We start from the raw sequence: 14702 nt of genomic DNA on the forward strand, positions 1-14702 counted from the left end.
GAGGCTTCCCCGTGGTGGGTGGGAGGCTGTGGGCCAGCCATGGGGGCCAGGCGGGTCCCCTCCAGGGAAGGCCTCAAGTGTTGCCATGGCTCCCTCCCAGGGCCTGGGGCCACTTACCCGCAGGGGTACGGTATGCCGTGGGCCAGCCCGGCCACGGTCAGCAGGACGAGGAGGCCGAGCCAATTCATGGCTGCCAGAGGCACATGTCAGCTGCAAGCACTGAGGGCTCCGTGCAGCAGCACAGCCACAGCCGCAGTGCCCGGCAGCAGCCGCGCTGCCCGTGGTGCCCTCGGCCCCGGGGCTGATGTCACTGAGGGCTGGGTTCCGTGTTTGGGGCGCTGTGGGGGCCTGTGCAACCGGGGACCACTGGGGGAGGGGCAACACTGAATCCATCAGCCATGGAATGGTTTGGGGTGGAAGGGAGCTTGGAAATCACATAGCTCTGACTTCCTGCCATTGGTAGGGATGGATAGTTTGTACTGGAGAAGTTTGCTCTTCTGAGCCTGGCTCAGAAGCTGCCGTTGAACAATCTGAGGGAGGATGGGACACTGAAGTACTAAGTCTTCATCAACAGGACCTGACTGAGGCAGGAACAAGAGCTCTTGATCAAAAGTTGGCCTCTGCGTGAACCTGCCAACCAAATGTTATCGAGATCCGCTCCTCGGCAAAACGTGGATTTGCCTTTCCCTAATCAGAAACTGGACAAGGCCACATCTGGCCTTCTTTTGGGATGTAGGATCACAGACAACTTCCTTGGTTCCTCCTGGAGTCCTCCAAGGCCTTGGGAGCATCCCAAGAGGAGAAAAAAAACCAGATGCCCCTGCACTAGATGTTATGGTAGCTTGTTTATTCAACAGTATAAAGGTGGGCCTCTCTCACAGCCCAGTCAGAAACCTCCTTGCCTGTAGGGGAAGGCACCTGCGGGATTTCCCAGTTGGCTGGGAGCGGTTCTCCAGTCCTTCACTGTGACTGCCACTGGCTTCCCCCACTTGATGGGCAGACCTGCATGATGGTCAAGGATTAGGGTAACTTGTGATGTGTCTTTCTTCATCACTGTAGGCAGTCTTTTATAGTAATGATTAGGTGCATTGCTTAGCTTATCCTTTTCCCATTGGTTGCGGTTTTGAATTGCAGTAAATGACATTTATTCCTGAAGTTGGTGTCTGCGTCTTCTGTGCTGACCTTGCCTACATGAAAAACAGGCATCCACAGCTGCTCTGGGCAACCCATGCCAGTATCCGTGCAGCCTCACAGTCAAGAATTTCTTCCCAATATCTCGTATGAAGCCACCCTCTGTCACTGTAAAGCCATTGCCCTTGTCCTTTGAGGACCTGCCCCTGTAAGAAGGGCTGCTCTCTGCTGCTTTCTTTAGGCCCCTCTTCTTGCAGGATGAGGCTGCGCAGTCTCTGAGGCCAGCAGCTGCTGAGGAATCCATTTGGGGCAGGGAGCTGGTTGTGCGGCTGCAGTGCCAGCTGCAGATTGAGCTCTGGCTGGTGGGAGTCTGGGACCAGAGACTGCCACCCTTTGCATGGCAGAGGGCACAGGGTGCTGTGGCACAGGCCAGGGATTTGAACGGACCCTGAGTGCTGCAGCAGGAGCCGGTGGCTCTTTATGGAATGTGACATCTGTGAGTCTGCTGGGGCAAAGAGCCCTGAGGTTGAATGGGTACGGATACCCGCTCTGACTGGCTGAGAGCGGTGTGGGGAGGGAATCAAACGGGTCACCCATCAGCTTGTTGCAGTCACCTGTGCCTCTGGAATGGTCACACAGGGGAGATCCCTCAGCATTTTGGCAGCCCAGATGGGACCGAAGGACAGTCCTGCTGGAGCCTCCGTCCTGTCACAGCAGGTACTGCTGAGTTCACCTGGGATCTTTAGAGCAAGAAGGAGCCATGGGAGGAGTGTTCTAATTCCATGCGCAGAGTCTGTGTAAATTATAAGCATGGAATTGAGCCTCTCTCTTGTGGCGGCATTTGCTGCAGATTTGGTGAAGTCAGGGGTAGCGGGTGAAGAAGGTGCGCGCAGCACGATCAGTGTAAGGTGGCCACGGAGGAGTTGTGGGGGCCCCCGTAAGTTGTGAGGTAGAGGGGCTCGAGTCTCTGCTTGAAGGCTTTTGCAGACAGGCACAGGGAGAACCTTGCGTCCCTCGTGCCGCAAAATGGGTGCTAGAGCACACACAGAAGGGGGTGGAAATCCCTTCTTGGCATGCAGAAGAGGGTTTCACATGCATCCAGGTGTCTGATGTGATGGGAAATATCCCTGTTTTAGGTGAGGACATGTCTGTGGCCAAAGTTGTAGAGAACTGGGAGAAACTCTTATGGGCAGCAGAATTTTGCACAACAAGGTCGTGCCAGGATGATTGGGCAGCTCTAAGCTTGTCTCCCCTCTGGGCAGGGTAATGATCAGCCCCAACCCTGAGTGACACTCTTGGACTCGGTGTCTTTAGTGAGCAGGCAGCCCCTGAAATTTGCTTCAGCAAAGATTTGAAGAATCTTATGCCAGGGTGGCGGGGCCAAGTACAGATGTGGCATGATTGTTCTCAGCACGGCCCATCTTGATTAACACAAAGGGAAGAATGCCACATGCCGTGAGACAGGACTCCATTTGCCTGGAACCCAAGAAGAATGTCCAGAAGCGGACGGAGTGACACCTAGCCCAAGGCATTTTGAAGCCTTCCATTAATGCGGGCGTTCAGAGCTGCGACGGCTAGCTCGGTCCCGAACACGCATTAATGGGTACAACTCCGGTACCTTCTTGCTGTGTGAGCCCTGGCCCTCAGGCAGAAGTGTGGCTTCGGTGTGGAAGAAAGGCAGACTCTCACGTGGGTGACAAGATGGGTCTATTGCTGCCAGCTGGCCAGGTGAAAAATGACTTCTCTGGGCTCTCCTTGACCTTAAGTACCAGGGGTGTGGAAAGGGGCAGGGATTAGCCCAGGACCAATACCATGTGGGGTGGGAGTTACCAAGACAAAAAGACAGCACACAGGGCATCTGATACATAATACAGGGCGGGGAAGTCAGAGGCTCTGCCAATCACCCCAGCCCCCCACCGGAGTCTGGGCAGGGTTGCAGGGAGATGGGCAGGAGCCACAACTAGGGAAAAACCAAAGGGGTTAGAACACGGGCTAATCTGGAACAAACCATTCTGCATAAAATTGCACAGTAATAATTTTCGCACCGCAACATTCCATTATATTTAGAAAGTCAATGTTCGCTTGCCTTCACCTGGAACAGACAGCAACTGCCTTCAACAAGTCTTCCCCATGGCATTATGCCATCATTTTTTCTTTGCCCGTCCCAGCACCCCAAATATTGAGGTTTGACTGAAAAGAGTCTAAATTCTGGGGCAAATTTGAACCGTTTGTAGAGGATTTGTTAATTAGTGAGTCGAGATAAGAAGGTTCTTGCCCATCCTGTGGTGCTTATGTGCAGCACTCAGACAAAGAAGCACAGCAAGCTGCAGTTTGTGTCTGTGCAGCTGGATCTTTGACTGCTCCTTCTCTCCGTTTGCCAGACTTACACAGCAGCCTCATCTTCCTTGACTCCTCCCTGTCTCTGCCTTTTGTCTCCTCCCAAATATGGAGCCACGCCCAGGGATCTTTTTCCCATGGCTCCCAGGCTTGGCCCTCCCTGCCTGTGAGCAGCCTTGCTGTTGCAGCTGCTGTTGGCCCACTCACTTTGGCCTTCCAGGGCATTCCTGGTGTGCTCTCCTGCTGTTTCTGCCAGGTTCCTCTCCCCAGAATGAGCCCAGCTCTTCCTTTGAATATCTGTGAAGTGTGACCGCCTAGCACATCAGTCCCCCTTTACTCCCTGTGAACTCTGGCTCTGCCTTAGGGCACTGGTGATGCCTTGAGCTTTAGCTTTCGTATTTTTAGGTTCTGTGCTGCTTCGGGGTGTAGTTCTGAGCCTCGCATTAAGTGCCAGTAGGCTCTTTTTATAGAGGAAGCAGACAAACAAATCCTTTTCCTGCTGAGGACCGAGGGCAACTTTCAGGCCAACAGCATAAACAACAGCGGACTGAAGAGAGAAAACAAGAAGGATGAGACCCCACCAGCTGAAGCTGTAATTGGACAATTAAACCCCAATATGCAAATGGACCAAAACCTATAAAAACGTAAGATCTTGTGACCCGTCAGCCATTTTGTGGCCATTATTTGTCCAACTTTGTGGATAGCCCCGATCAGGCTCCTGTCCTGGCCAAGGTGGATTCTGGAGGCCTTTCAAGAAATACCTACTTTATTTTTTTATCTCTGTCCAATCTCTGTTTCACGTCAGCCTTCCCAGCCATCACTGGCAGTCCACTCAGGAGGCAGGAGTTTCCCTTGTCATGCTTGGGACTGTCTCTGGTCTCTTCTCTTTGCCCAAGCTTACACCGGGCCCTAAATCATCAGCCCATGGGCATTTGAGCACTGTCCCCAAGGTGTCTGCTTTTGTCCTATCCCCTTCCTGGGCTTGGCGTACCGGCTTCCTCCAGCCCATGGTGGCTCAGAGCCCTCTGCTCTCTGACCAGGCACACTGGTGCTCTTTGGAGCCACTCTGTCCCTTCGTGCCTCAGGCTCATTCTGCAGGTGCCGAATGTGGCACTTGTTGCCCTTCCCAGGAATTGGAATGACACTGAAAAGACGGCTCCCTGTGAACAAAGGGAACTTTATTTCAACAGTTAGATCAACTCCAGTGTTTGCCTGCACACAGGAGAGAAATGGGGGCGGGGCAGAGCAGGGTTTTGGCACTGAGGCTGCCTTTGGATCAGCAGGCATTGCCCCAGCAGGAGATGGTCGCGGTGCACTGCAGCCTGCCCTGGATCCTGCCTGTCCTGCTGCTCAAGAAGCCCTTTCAGCTGTGTGGAACGCACGGATGTTGTAGTCAATCCAGTGATAGAAGTGCCGAGTGGAGGTGTAGATTCCAGGCCGCTTTGGTCTGGCGCAGCCTTCTCCCCAGCTGGTTAAGCCGACAACCCACCAGTACTCAGCGGTGTTGTCCTTGCACATGAGAGGACCACCACTGTCACCCTGCAATAGAGCAGAGAGGATTAAGGTGGCCTTGAGTGGCCCCTGCCAGCACTGGGGCTGTCTCCTCTTCTCTCACAGCCCCTGCCAGAACTGTATTCCAGGCAGAGGAAGGCTTTCCTCAGAGGCTGGAGCCTCCAGAGCCCTGGCTGTGAATGGCTTGGGGTCCTGGAGGGTAGGGCTCTCTCTGTCCTCTCTGCACAAGGCAGGAGTCCTGGATGTGCAGAGGATGGATGTTTGGCACCAGGATCTCTGCGCTGCCAAGACCACCAGCTGGGCTGTCTGGGCTTTCTGGCACAAGGGGGGCACTGGGCAAGTAGGAGTGGATGGGGAGGGTGTAGGAAGCCCCCCCAGCAGCTGGGGGCGGGGGGGGGGGGGGGGGGGAGCTGGGGCTGGGAGGGTGACCGGGCGAACTGGCCGGGGCAAAGCAGACCCTGGGCGGTGTTTGGGCAGTGCTGCCAGGGCTGCTGGTGCTGCTGGGGGCTGAGAGGCTCGTGACACATTCATACCTGGCAGGTGTCGATGGTGCCCTGTGGGTAACCAGCGCACAAGTTGTAGGGGTGGACTTGCCCTGCATACCAGGCTGTGCTGTTGCAGAGCTGGGAATTGATGAGCTGGACCTTGGCCTCCTGCAGGCGACCACTTGAACCTTGAGCTGGGAGCAGAGAAAGCAATAAGCCCTCAGCATCCCCGTGTCAGTTCTCCTTGCCTGTCTGAGGGGAGGAATCCCTGTCCCTTGGGCACGGCTTTCCCTCTGCAGAGGCACTGGGGCATGGTGTCCCTGCTTCCTGCCTTTGGGGAGCAGGCCAGGCCCACCTCTGCACCGGGGTGCGTCCTTCAGCCTGGCTTCGGTCTCTGCTGTGAGGAAGCCCAAACCCTCTCCCCAGTGCACTTAGCTGGCTCAGGTTTCACTCCTGGAACTCACCTCTTGCAGTGGTGGAACCCCAGCCAGCGATCCAGCAGTTGTCGAGCTTTGAGACTTCTAGGGCGGGGTCAGCCAGACAGGCCAGCTGGATGTAGGCGTTGCACTGGACAGAACCGTCCAGTTGCAGCAGGGCAATGTCGTAGCTGAAGTCGGCACGCCTGTAGTAGGGGTGAACCACCACCTGCTTCACGTTGCGAACTACAGCCCCAGGGCCCGGCTGAGTGAACTCGGTAGCTCCAAGCACCACATACAGCATGCTGATGTCACTGGAAAGAAGACGGAGAGAGGGCTGAGAGGGAGCAGGGCCACGTACCACAGCAGCCCAGCGGCTGCCTCTCCTCTGCTTGGCAAGGCAGAGAGAGCGCAGTGCTCTGGCAGGTGCGAGTGCCCTCGCACACACTGGGCTGGGGGAATGTCGAGCTGGAGGCTGCTAGGAAGCCTTGGCACAAGCCCAGGCTTCTCCTGAGCACTGTGGCGGCTGGGCTGCCTGAGAGGAAAGGGGATGGGAGTAGCAGGTGGTGCTGCTGACAGGGCACCTGCTGGTGTAGCGAGGGTGTCCCCATTCCCTAGTCTGCCTTACTCTAACTTGTCGAAGCAGTGGGCCGCTGTGAGGACCCAATCGGCAGTGATGAGAGACCCTCCACACCAATGGCCCAGGCCTGGATGTTGGATGCTGACGATCCAGGGCCAGGATGCTTCCAGAGCGCCTACTCCACCCACAACGCGCGTCATGCCGTAGTCGTAAGCTTCGTTGCCGGTGGAATAAGTCGTGGAGCTGTAGTCGGGTTGCGGAGCGCGGAGGCCGCAGGAACCTCTGCAAGCAGAAAGTCATTTCCACGCTGCTGCGTGGCCTGCTGTGGCTCAGGCTGAAGCTCAGCCCTCTGCCCTCCCCACAAGGGTTTGCGGGCACAGCAGGCCAGGGAAGCCCACGGGATGTTTGTCTGTCCAAGGAACTGAGGCTTCCCCGTGGTGGGTGGGAGGCTGTGGGCCAGCCATGGGGGCCAGGCGGGTCCCCTCCAGGGAAGGCCTCAAGTGTTGCCATGGCTCCCTCCCAGGGCCTGGGGCCACTTACCCGCAGGGGTACGGTATGCCGTGGGCCAGCCCGGCCACGGTCAGCAGGACGAGGAGGCCGAGCCAATTCATGGCTGCCAGAGGCACGTGTCAGCTGCAAGCACTGAGGGCTCCGTGCAGCAGCACAGCCACAGCCGCAGTGCCCGGCAGCAGCCGCGCTGCCCGTGGTGCCCTCGGCCCCGGGGCTGATGTCACTGAGGGCTGGGTTCCGTGTTTGGGGCGCTGTGGGGGCCTGTGCAACCGGGGCCCACTGGGGGAGGGGCAACACTGAATCCATCAGCCATGGAATGGTTTGGGGTGGAAGGGAGCTTGGAAATCACATAGCTCTGACTTCCTGCCATTGGTAGGGATGGATAGTTTGTACTGGAGAAGTTTGCTCTTCTGAGCCTGGCTCAGAAGCTGCCGTTGAACAATCTGAGGGAGGATGGGACACTGAAGTACTAAGTCTTCATCAACAGGACCTGACTGAGGCAGGAACAAGAGCTCTTGATCAAAAGTTGGCCTCTGCGTGAACCTGCCAACCAAATGTTATCGAGATCCGCTCCTCGGCAAAACGTGGATTTGCCTTTCCCTAATCAGAAACTGGACAAGGCCACATCTGGCCTTCTTTTGGGATGTAGGATCACAGACAACTTCCTTGGTTCCTCCTGGAGTCCTCCAAGGCCTTGGGAGCATCCCAAGAGGAGAAAAAAAACCAGATGCCCCTGCACTAGATGTTATGGTAGCTTGTTTATTCAACAGTATAAAGGTGGGCCTCTCTCACAGCCCAGTCAGAAACCTCCTTGCCTGTAGGGGAAGGCACCTGCGGGATTTCCCAGTTGGCTGGGAGCGGTTCTCCAGTCCTTCACTGTGACTGCCACTGGCTTCCCCCACTTGATGGGCAGACCTGCATGATGGTCAAGGATTAGGGTAACTTGTGATGTGTCTTTCTTCATCACTGTAGGCAGTCTTTTATAGTAATGATTAGGTGCATTGCTTAGCTTATCCTTTTCCCATTGGTTGCGGTTTTGAATTGCAGTAAATGACATTTATTCCTGAAGTTGGTGTCTGCGTCTTCTGTGCTGACCTTGCCTACATGAAAAACAGGCATCCACAGCTGCTCTGGGCAACCCATGCCAGTATCCGTGCAGCCTCACAGTCAAGAATTTCTTCCCAATATCTCGTATGAAGCCACCCTCTGTCACTGTAAAGCCATTGCCCTTGTCCTTTGAGGACCTGCCCCTGTAAGAAGGGCTGCTCTCTGCTGCTTTCTTTAGGCCCCTCTTCTTGCAGGATGAGGCTGCGCAGTCTCTGAGGCCAGCAGCTGCTGAGGAATCCATTTGGGGCAGGGAGCTGGTTGTGCGGCTGCAGTGCCAGCTGCAGATTGAGCTCTGGCTGGTGGGAGTCTGGGACCAGAGACTGCCACCCTTTGCATGGCAGAGGGCACAGGGTGCTGTGGCACAGGCCAGGGATTTGAACGGACCCTGAGTGCTGCAGCAGGAGCCGGTGGCTCTTTATGGAATGTGACATCTGTGAGTCTGCTGGGGCAAAGAGCCCTGAGGTTGAATGGGTACGGATACCCGCTCTGACTGGCTGAGAGCGGTGTGGGGAGGGAATCAAACGGGTCACCCATCAGCTTGTTGCAGTCACCTGTGCCTCTGGAATGGTCACACAGGGGAGATCCCTCAGCATTTTGGCAGCCCAGATGGGACCGAAGGACAGTCCTGCTGGAGCCTCCGTCCTGTCACAGCAGGTACTGCTGAGTTCACCTGGGATCTTTAGAGCAAGAAGGAGCCATGGGAGGAGTGTTCTAATTCCATGCGCAGAGTCTGTGTAAATTATAAGCATGGAATTGAGCCTCTCTCTTGTGGCGGCATTTGCTGCAGATTTGGTGAAGTCAGGGGTAGCGGGTGAAGAAGGTGCGCGCAGCACGATCAGTGTAAGGTGGCCACGGAGGAGTTGTGGGGGCCCCCGTAAGTTGTGAGGTAGAGGGGCTCGAGTCTCTGCTTGAAGGCTTTTGCAGACAGGCACAGGGAGAACCTTGCGTCCCTCGTGCCGCAAAATGGGTGCTAGAGCACACACAGAAGGGGGTGGAAATCCCTTCTTGGCATGCAGAAGAGGGTTTCACATGCATCCAGGTGTCTGATGTGATGGGAAATATCCCTGTTTTAGGTGAGGACATGTCTGTGGCCAAAGTTGTAGAGAACTGGGAGAAACTCTTATGGGCAGCAGAATTTTGCACAACAAGGTCGTGCCAGGATGATTGGGCAGCTCTAAGCTTGTCTCCCCTCTGGGCAGGGTAATGATCAGCCCCAACCCTGAGTGACACTCTTGGACTCGGTGTCTTTAGTGAGCAGGCAGCCCCTGAAATTTGCTTCAGCAAAGATTTGAAGAATCTTATGCCAGGGTGGCGGGGCCAAGTACAGATGTGGCATGATTGTTCTCAGCACGGCCCATCTTGATTAACACAAAGGGAAGAATGCCACATGCCGTGAGACAGGACTCCGTTTGCCTGGAACCCAAGAAGAATGTCCAGAAGCGGACGGAGTGACACCTAGCCCAAGGCATTTTGAAGCCTTCCATTAATGCGGGCGTTCAGAGCTGCGACGGCTAGCTCGGTCCCGAACACGCATTAATGGGTACAACTCCGGTACCTTCTTGCTGTGTGAGCCCTGGCCCTCAGGCAGAAGTGTGGCTTCGGTGTGGAAGAAAGGCAGACTCTCACGTGGGTGACAAGATGGGTCTATTGCTGCCAGCTGGCCAGGTGAAAAATGACTTCTCTGGGCTCTCCTTGACCTTAAGTACCAGGGGTGTGGAAAGGGGCAGGGATTAGCCCAGGACCAATACCATGTGGGGTGGGAGTTACCAAGACAAAAAGACAGCACACAGGGCATCTGATACATAATACAGGGCGGGGAAGTCAGAGGCTCTGCCAATCACCCCAGCCCCCCACCGGAGTCTGGGCAGGGTTGCAGGGAGATGGGCAGGAGCCACAACTAGGGAAAAACCAAAGGGGTTAGAACACGGGCTAATCTGGAACAAACCATTCTGCATAAAATTGCACAGTAATAATTTTCGCACCGCAACATTCCATTATATTTAGAAAGTCAATGTTCGCTTGCCTTCACCTGGAACAGACAGCAACTGCCTTCAACAAGTCTTCCCCATGGCATTATGCCATCATTTTTTCTTTGCCCGTCCCAGCACCCCAAATATTGAGGTTTGACTGAAAAGAGTCTAAATTCTGGGGCAAATTTGAACCGTTTGTAGAGGATTTGTTAATTAGTGAGTCGAGATAAGAAGGTTCTTGCCCATCCTGTGGTGCTTATGTGCAGCACTCAGACAAAGAAGCACAGCAAGCTGCAGTTTGTGTCTGTGCAGCTGGATCTTTGACTGCTCCTTCTCTCCGTTTGCCAGACTTACACAGCAGCCTCATCTTCCTTGACTCCTCCCTGTCTCTGCCTTTTGTCTCCTCCCAAATATGGAGCCACGCCCAGGGATCTTTTTCCCATGGCTCCCAGGCTTGGCCCTCCCTGCCTGTGAGCAGCCTTGCTGTTGCAGCTGCTGTTGGCCCACTCACTTTGGCCTTCCAGGGCATTCCTGGTGTGCTCTCCTGCTGTTTCTGCCAGGTTCCTCTCCCCAGAATGAGCCCAGCTCTTCCTTTGAATATCTGTGAAGTGTGACCGCCTAGCACATCAGTCCCCCTTTACTCCCTGTGAACTCTGGCTCTGCCTTAGGGCACTGGTGATGCCTTGAGCTTTAGCTTTCGTATTTTTAGGTTCTGTGCTGCTTCGGGGTGTAGTTCTGAGCCTCGCATTAAGTGCCAGTAGGCTCTTTTTATAGAGGAAGCAGACAAACAAATCCTTTTCCTGCTGAGGACCGAGGGCAACTTTCAGGCCAACAGCATAAACAACAGCGGACTGAAGAGAGAAAACAAGAAGGATGAGACCCCACCAGCTGAAGCTGTAATTGGACAATTAAACCCCAATATGCAAATGGACCAAAACCTATAAAAACGTAAGATCTTGTGACCCGTCAGCCATTTTGTGGCCATTATTTGTCCAACTTTGTGGATAGCCCCGATCAGGCTCCTGTCCTGGCCAAGGTGGATTCTGGAGGCCTTTCAAGAAATACCTACTTTATTTTTTTATCTCTGTCCAATCTCTGTTTCACGTCAGCCTTCCCAGCCATCACTGGCAGTCCACTCAGGAGGCAGGAGTTTCCCTTGTCATGCTTGGGACTGTCTCTGGTCTCTTCTCTTTGCCCAAGCTTACACCGGGCCCTAAATCATCAGCCCATGGGCATTTGAGCACTGTCCCCAAGGTGTCTGCTTTTGTCCTATCCCCTTCCTGGGCTTGGCGTACCGGCTTCCTCCAGCCCATGGTGGCTCAGAGCCCTCTGCTCTCTGACCAGGCACACTGGTGCTCTTTGGAGCCACTCTGTCCCTTCGTGCCTCAGGCTCATTCTGCAGGTGCCGAATGTGGCACTTGTTGCCCTTCCCAGGAATTGGAATGACACTGAAAAGACGGCTCCCTGTGAACAAAGGGAACTTTATTTCAACAGTTAGATCAACTCCAGTGTTTGCCTGCACACAGGAGAGAAATGGGGGCGGGGCAGAGCAGGGTTTTGGCACTGAGGCTGCCTTTGGATCAGCAGGCATTGCCCCAGCAGGAGATGGTCGCGGTGCACTGCAGCCTGCCCTGGATCCTGCCTGTCCTGCTGCTCAGGAAGCCCTTTCAGCTGTGTGGAACGCACGGATGTTGTAGTCAATCCAGTGATAGAAGTGCCGAGTGGAGGTGTAGATTCCAGGCCGCTTTGGTCTGGCGCAGCCTTCTCCCCAGCTGGTTAAGCCGACAACCCACCAGTACTCAGCGGTGTTGTCCTTGCACATGAGAGGACCACCACTGTCACCCTGCAATAGAGCAGAGAGGATTAAGGTGGCCTTGAGTGGCCCCTGCCAGCACTGGGGCTGTCTCCTCTTCTCTCACAGCCCCTGCCAGAACTGTATTCCAGGCAGAGGAAGGCTTTCCTCAGAGGCTGGAGCCTCCAGAGCCCTGGCTGTGAATGGCTTGGGGTCCTGGAGGGTAGGGCTCTCTCTGTCCTCTCTGCACAAGGCAGGAGTCCTGGATGTGCAGAGGATGGATGTTTGGCACCAGGATCTCTGCGCTGCCAAGACCACCAGCTGGGCTGTCTGGGCTTTCTGGCACAAGGGGGGCACTGGGCAAGTAGGAGTGGATGGGGAGGGTGTAGGAAGCCCCCCCAGCAGCTGGGGGCGGGGGGGGGGGGGGGGGGGAGCTGGGGCTGGGAGGGTGACCGGGCGAACTGGCCGGGGCAAAGCAGACCCTGGGCGGTGTTTGGGCAGTGCTGCCAGGGCTGCTGGTGCTGCTGGGGGCTGAGAGGCTCGTGACACATTCATACCTGGCAGGTGTCGATGGTGCCCTGTGGGTAACCAGCGCACAAGTTGTAGGGGTGGACTTGCCCTGCATACCAGGCTGTGCTGTTGCAGAGCTGGGAATTGATGAGCTGGACCTTGGCCTCCTGCAGGCGACCACTTGAACCTTGAGCTGGGAGCAGAGAAAGCAATAAGCCCTCAGCATCCCCGTGTCAGTTCTCCTTGCCTGTCTGAGGGGAGGAATCCCTGTCCCTTGGGCACGGCTTTCCCTCTGCAGAGGCACTGGGGCATGGTGTCCCTGCTTCCTGCCTTTGGGGAGCAGGCCAGGCCCACCTCTGCACCGGGGTGCGTCCTTCAGCCTGGCTTCGGTCTCTGCTGTGAGGAAGCCCAAACCCTCTCCCCAGTGCACTTAGCTGGCTCAGGTTTCACTCCTGGAACTCACCTCTTGCAGTGGTGGAACCCCAGCCAGCGATCCAGCAGTTGTCGAGCTTTGAGACTTCTAGGGCGGGGTCAGCCAGACAGGCCAGCTGGATGTAGGCGTTGCACTGGACAGAACCGTCCAGTTGCAGCAGGGCAATGTCGTAGCTGAAGTCGGCACGCCTGTAGTAGGGGTGAACCACCACCTGCTTCACGTTGCGAACTACAGCCCCAGGGCCCGGCTGAGTGAACTCGGTAGCTCCAAGCACCACATACAGCATGCTGATGTCACTGGAAAGAAGACGGAGAGAGGGCTGAGAGGGAGCAGGGCCACGTACCACAGCAGCCCAGCGGCTGCCTCTCCTCTGCTTGGCAAGGCAGAGAGAGCGCAGTGCTCTGGCAGGTGCGAGTGCCCTCGCACACATTGGGCTGGGGGAATGTCGAGCTGGAGGCTGCTAGGAAGCCTTGGCACAAGCCCAGGCTTCTCCTGAGCACTGTGGCGGCTGGGCTGCCTGAGAGGAAAGGGGATGGGAGTAGCAGGTGGTGCTGCTGACAGGGCACCTGCTGGTGTAGCGAGGGTGTCCCCATTCCCTAGTCTGCCTTACTCTAACTTGTCGAAGCAGTGGGCCGCTGTGAGGACCCAATCGGCAGTGATGAGAGACCCTCCACACCAATGGCCCAGGCCTGGATGTTGGATGCTGACGATCCAGGGCCAGGATGCTTCCAGAGCGCCTACTCCACCCACAACGCGCGTCATGCCGTAGTCGTAAGCTTCGTTGCCGGTGGAATAAGTCGTGGAGCTGTAGTCGGGTTGCGGAGCGCGGAGGCCGCAGGAACCTCTGCAAGCAGAAAGTCATTTCCACGCTGCTGCGTGGCCTGCTGTGGCTCAGGCTGAAGCTCAGCCCTCTGCCCTCCCCACAAGGGTTTGCGGGCACAGCAGGCCAGGGAAGCCCACGGGATGTTTGTCTGTCCAAGGAACTGAGGCTTCCCCGTGGTGGGTGGGAGGCTGTGGGCCAGCCATGGGGGCCAGGCGGGTCCCCTCCAGGGAAGGCCTCAAGTGTTGCCATGGCTCCCTCCCAGGGCCTGGGGCCACTTACCCGCAGGGGTACGGTATGCCGTGGGCCAGCCCGGCCACGGTCAGCAGGACGAGGAGGCCGAGCCAATTCATGGCTGCCAGAGGCACGTGTCAGCTGCAAGCACTGAGGGCTCCGTGCAGCAGCACAGCCACAGCCGCAGTGCCCGGCAGCAGCCGCGCTGCCCGTGGTGCCCTCGGCCCCGGGGCTGATGTCACTGAGGGCTGGGTTCCGTGTTTGGGGCGCTGTGGGGGCCTGTGCAACCGGGGCCCACTGGGGGAGGGGCAACACTGAATCCATCAGCCATGGAATGGTTTGGGGTGGAAGGGAGCTTGGAAATCACATAGCTCTGACTTCCTGCCATTGGTAGGGATGGATAGTTTGTACTGGAGAAGTTTGCTCTTCTGAGCCTGGCTCAGAAGCTGCCGTTGAACAATCTGAGGGAGGATGGGACACTGAAGTACTAAGTCTTCATCAACAGGACCTGACTGAGGCAGGAACAAGAGCTCTTGATCAAAAGTTGGCCTCTGCGTGAACCTGCCAACCAAATGTTATCGAGATCCGCTCCTCGGCAAAACGTGGATTTGCCTTTCCCTAATCAGAAACTGGACAAGGCCACATCTGGCCTTCTTTTGGGATGTAGGATCACAGACAACTTCCTTGGTTCCTCCTGGAGTCCTCCAAGGCCTTGGGAGCATCCCAAGAGGAGAAAAAAAACCAGATGCCCCTGCACTAGATGTTATGGTAGCTTGTTTATTCAACAGTATAAAGGTGGGCCTCTCTCACAGCCCAGTCAGAAACCTCCTTGCCTGTAGGGGAAGGCACCTGCGGGATTTCCCAG

At 56.1% G+C, this 14702-nt stretch overlaps 2 protein-coding genes across 2 annotated transcripts; both read right to left on the bottom strand.

Moving 5' to 3' along the window:
• Positions 1–4818: 4818 nt before the first annotated feature.
• LOC136286218 (acrosin-like) lies at positions 4819–11361 on the bottom strand. The gene is made up of 7 exons (XM_066177575.1): positions 11344–11361; positions 7332–7465; positions 6510–6743; positions 6328–6333; positions 5930–6195; positions 5514–5659; positions 4819–5007 (listed from the first exon to the last, which is right to left on the bottom strand). Exons 1-7 carry the CDS (start codon positions 11359–11361, stop codon positions 4819–4821), a joined length of 993 nt encoding a protein of 330 aa, XP_066033672.1.
• Positions 11362–11702: 341 nt separating this feature from the next.
• LOC136286220 (acrosin-like) lies at positions 11703–13545 on the bottom strand. The gene is made up of 4 exons (XM_066177576.1): positions 13394–13545; positions 12814–13079; positions 12398–12543; positions 11703–11891 (listed from the first exon to the last, which is right to left on the bottom strand). Exons 1-4 carry the CDS (start codon positions 13543–13545, stop codon positions 11703–11705), a joined length of 753 nt encoding a protein of 250 aa, XP_066033673.1.
• Positions 13546–14702: the final 1157 nt, after the last annotated feature.

Source organism: Chamaea fasciata, unplaced genomic scaffold (genome assembly GCF_029207755.1).
Source record: "Chamaea fasciata isolate MVZ Bird 193981 ecotype frontalis unplaced genomic scaffold, bChaFas1.0.hap1 SCAF_3, whole genome shotgun sequence".
NCBI classification, from domain to species: Eukaryota; Metazoa; Chordata; class Aves; order Passeriformes; family Sylviidae; genus Chamaea; species Chamaea fasciata.

Excerpts from the sequence above, each read along its gene's own strand:
- LOC136286218 (XM_066177575.1), bottom strand. Across the intron at positions 6,744-7,331 it reads ATCCCTACCAATGGCAGGAA|AGGTTCCTGCGGCCTCCGCG; the intron begins GTCAGAGCTATG and ends TTCTGCTTGCAG. Across the intron at positions 5,008-5,513 it reads GCACCATCGACACCTGCCAG|GGTGACAGTGGTGGTCCTCT; the intron begins GTATGAATGTGT and ends GCTCTATTGCAG.
- LOC136286220 (XM_066177576.1), bottom strand. The coding sequence starts at position 13,545 with ATGACGCGCGTTGTGGGTGGAGTAGGCGCTCTGGAAGCATCCTGGCCC. Across the intron at positions 13,080-13,393 it reads CACTGCTTCGACAAGTTAGA|TGACATCAGCATGCTGTATG; the intron begins GTAAGGCAGACT and ends TCTTCTTTCCAG. Across the intron at positions 11,892-12,397 it reads GCACCATCGACACCTGCCAG|GGTGACAGTGGTGGTCCTCT; the intron begins GTATGAATGTGT and ends GCTCTATTGCAG.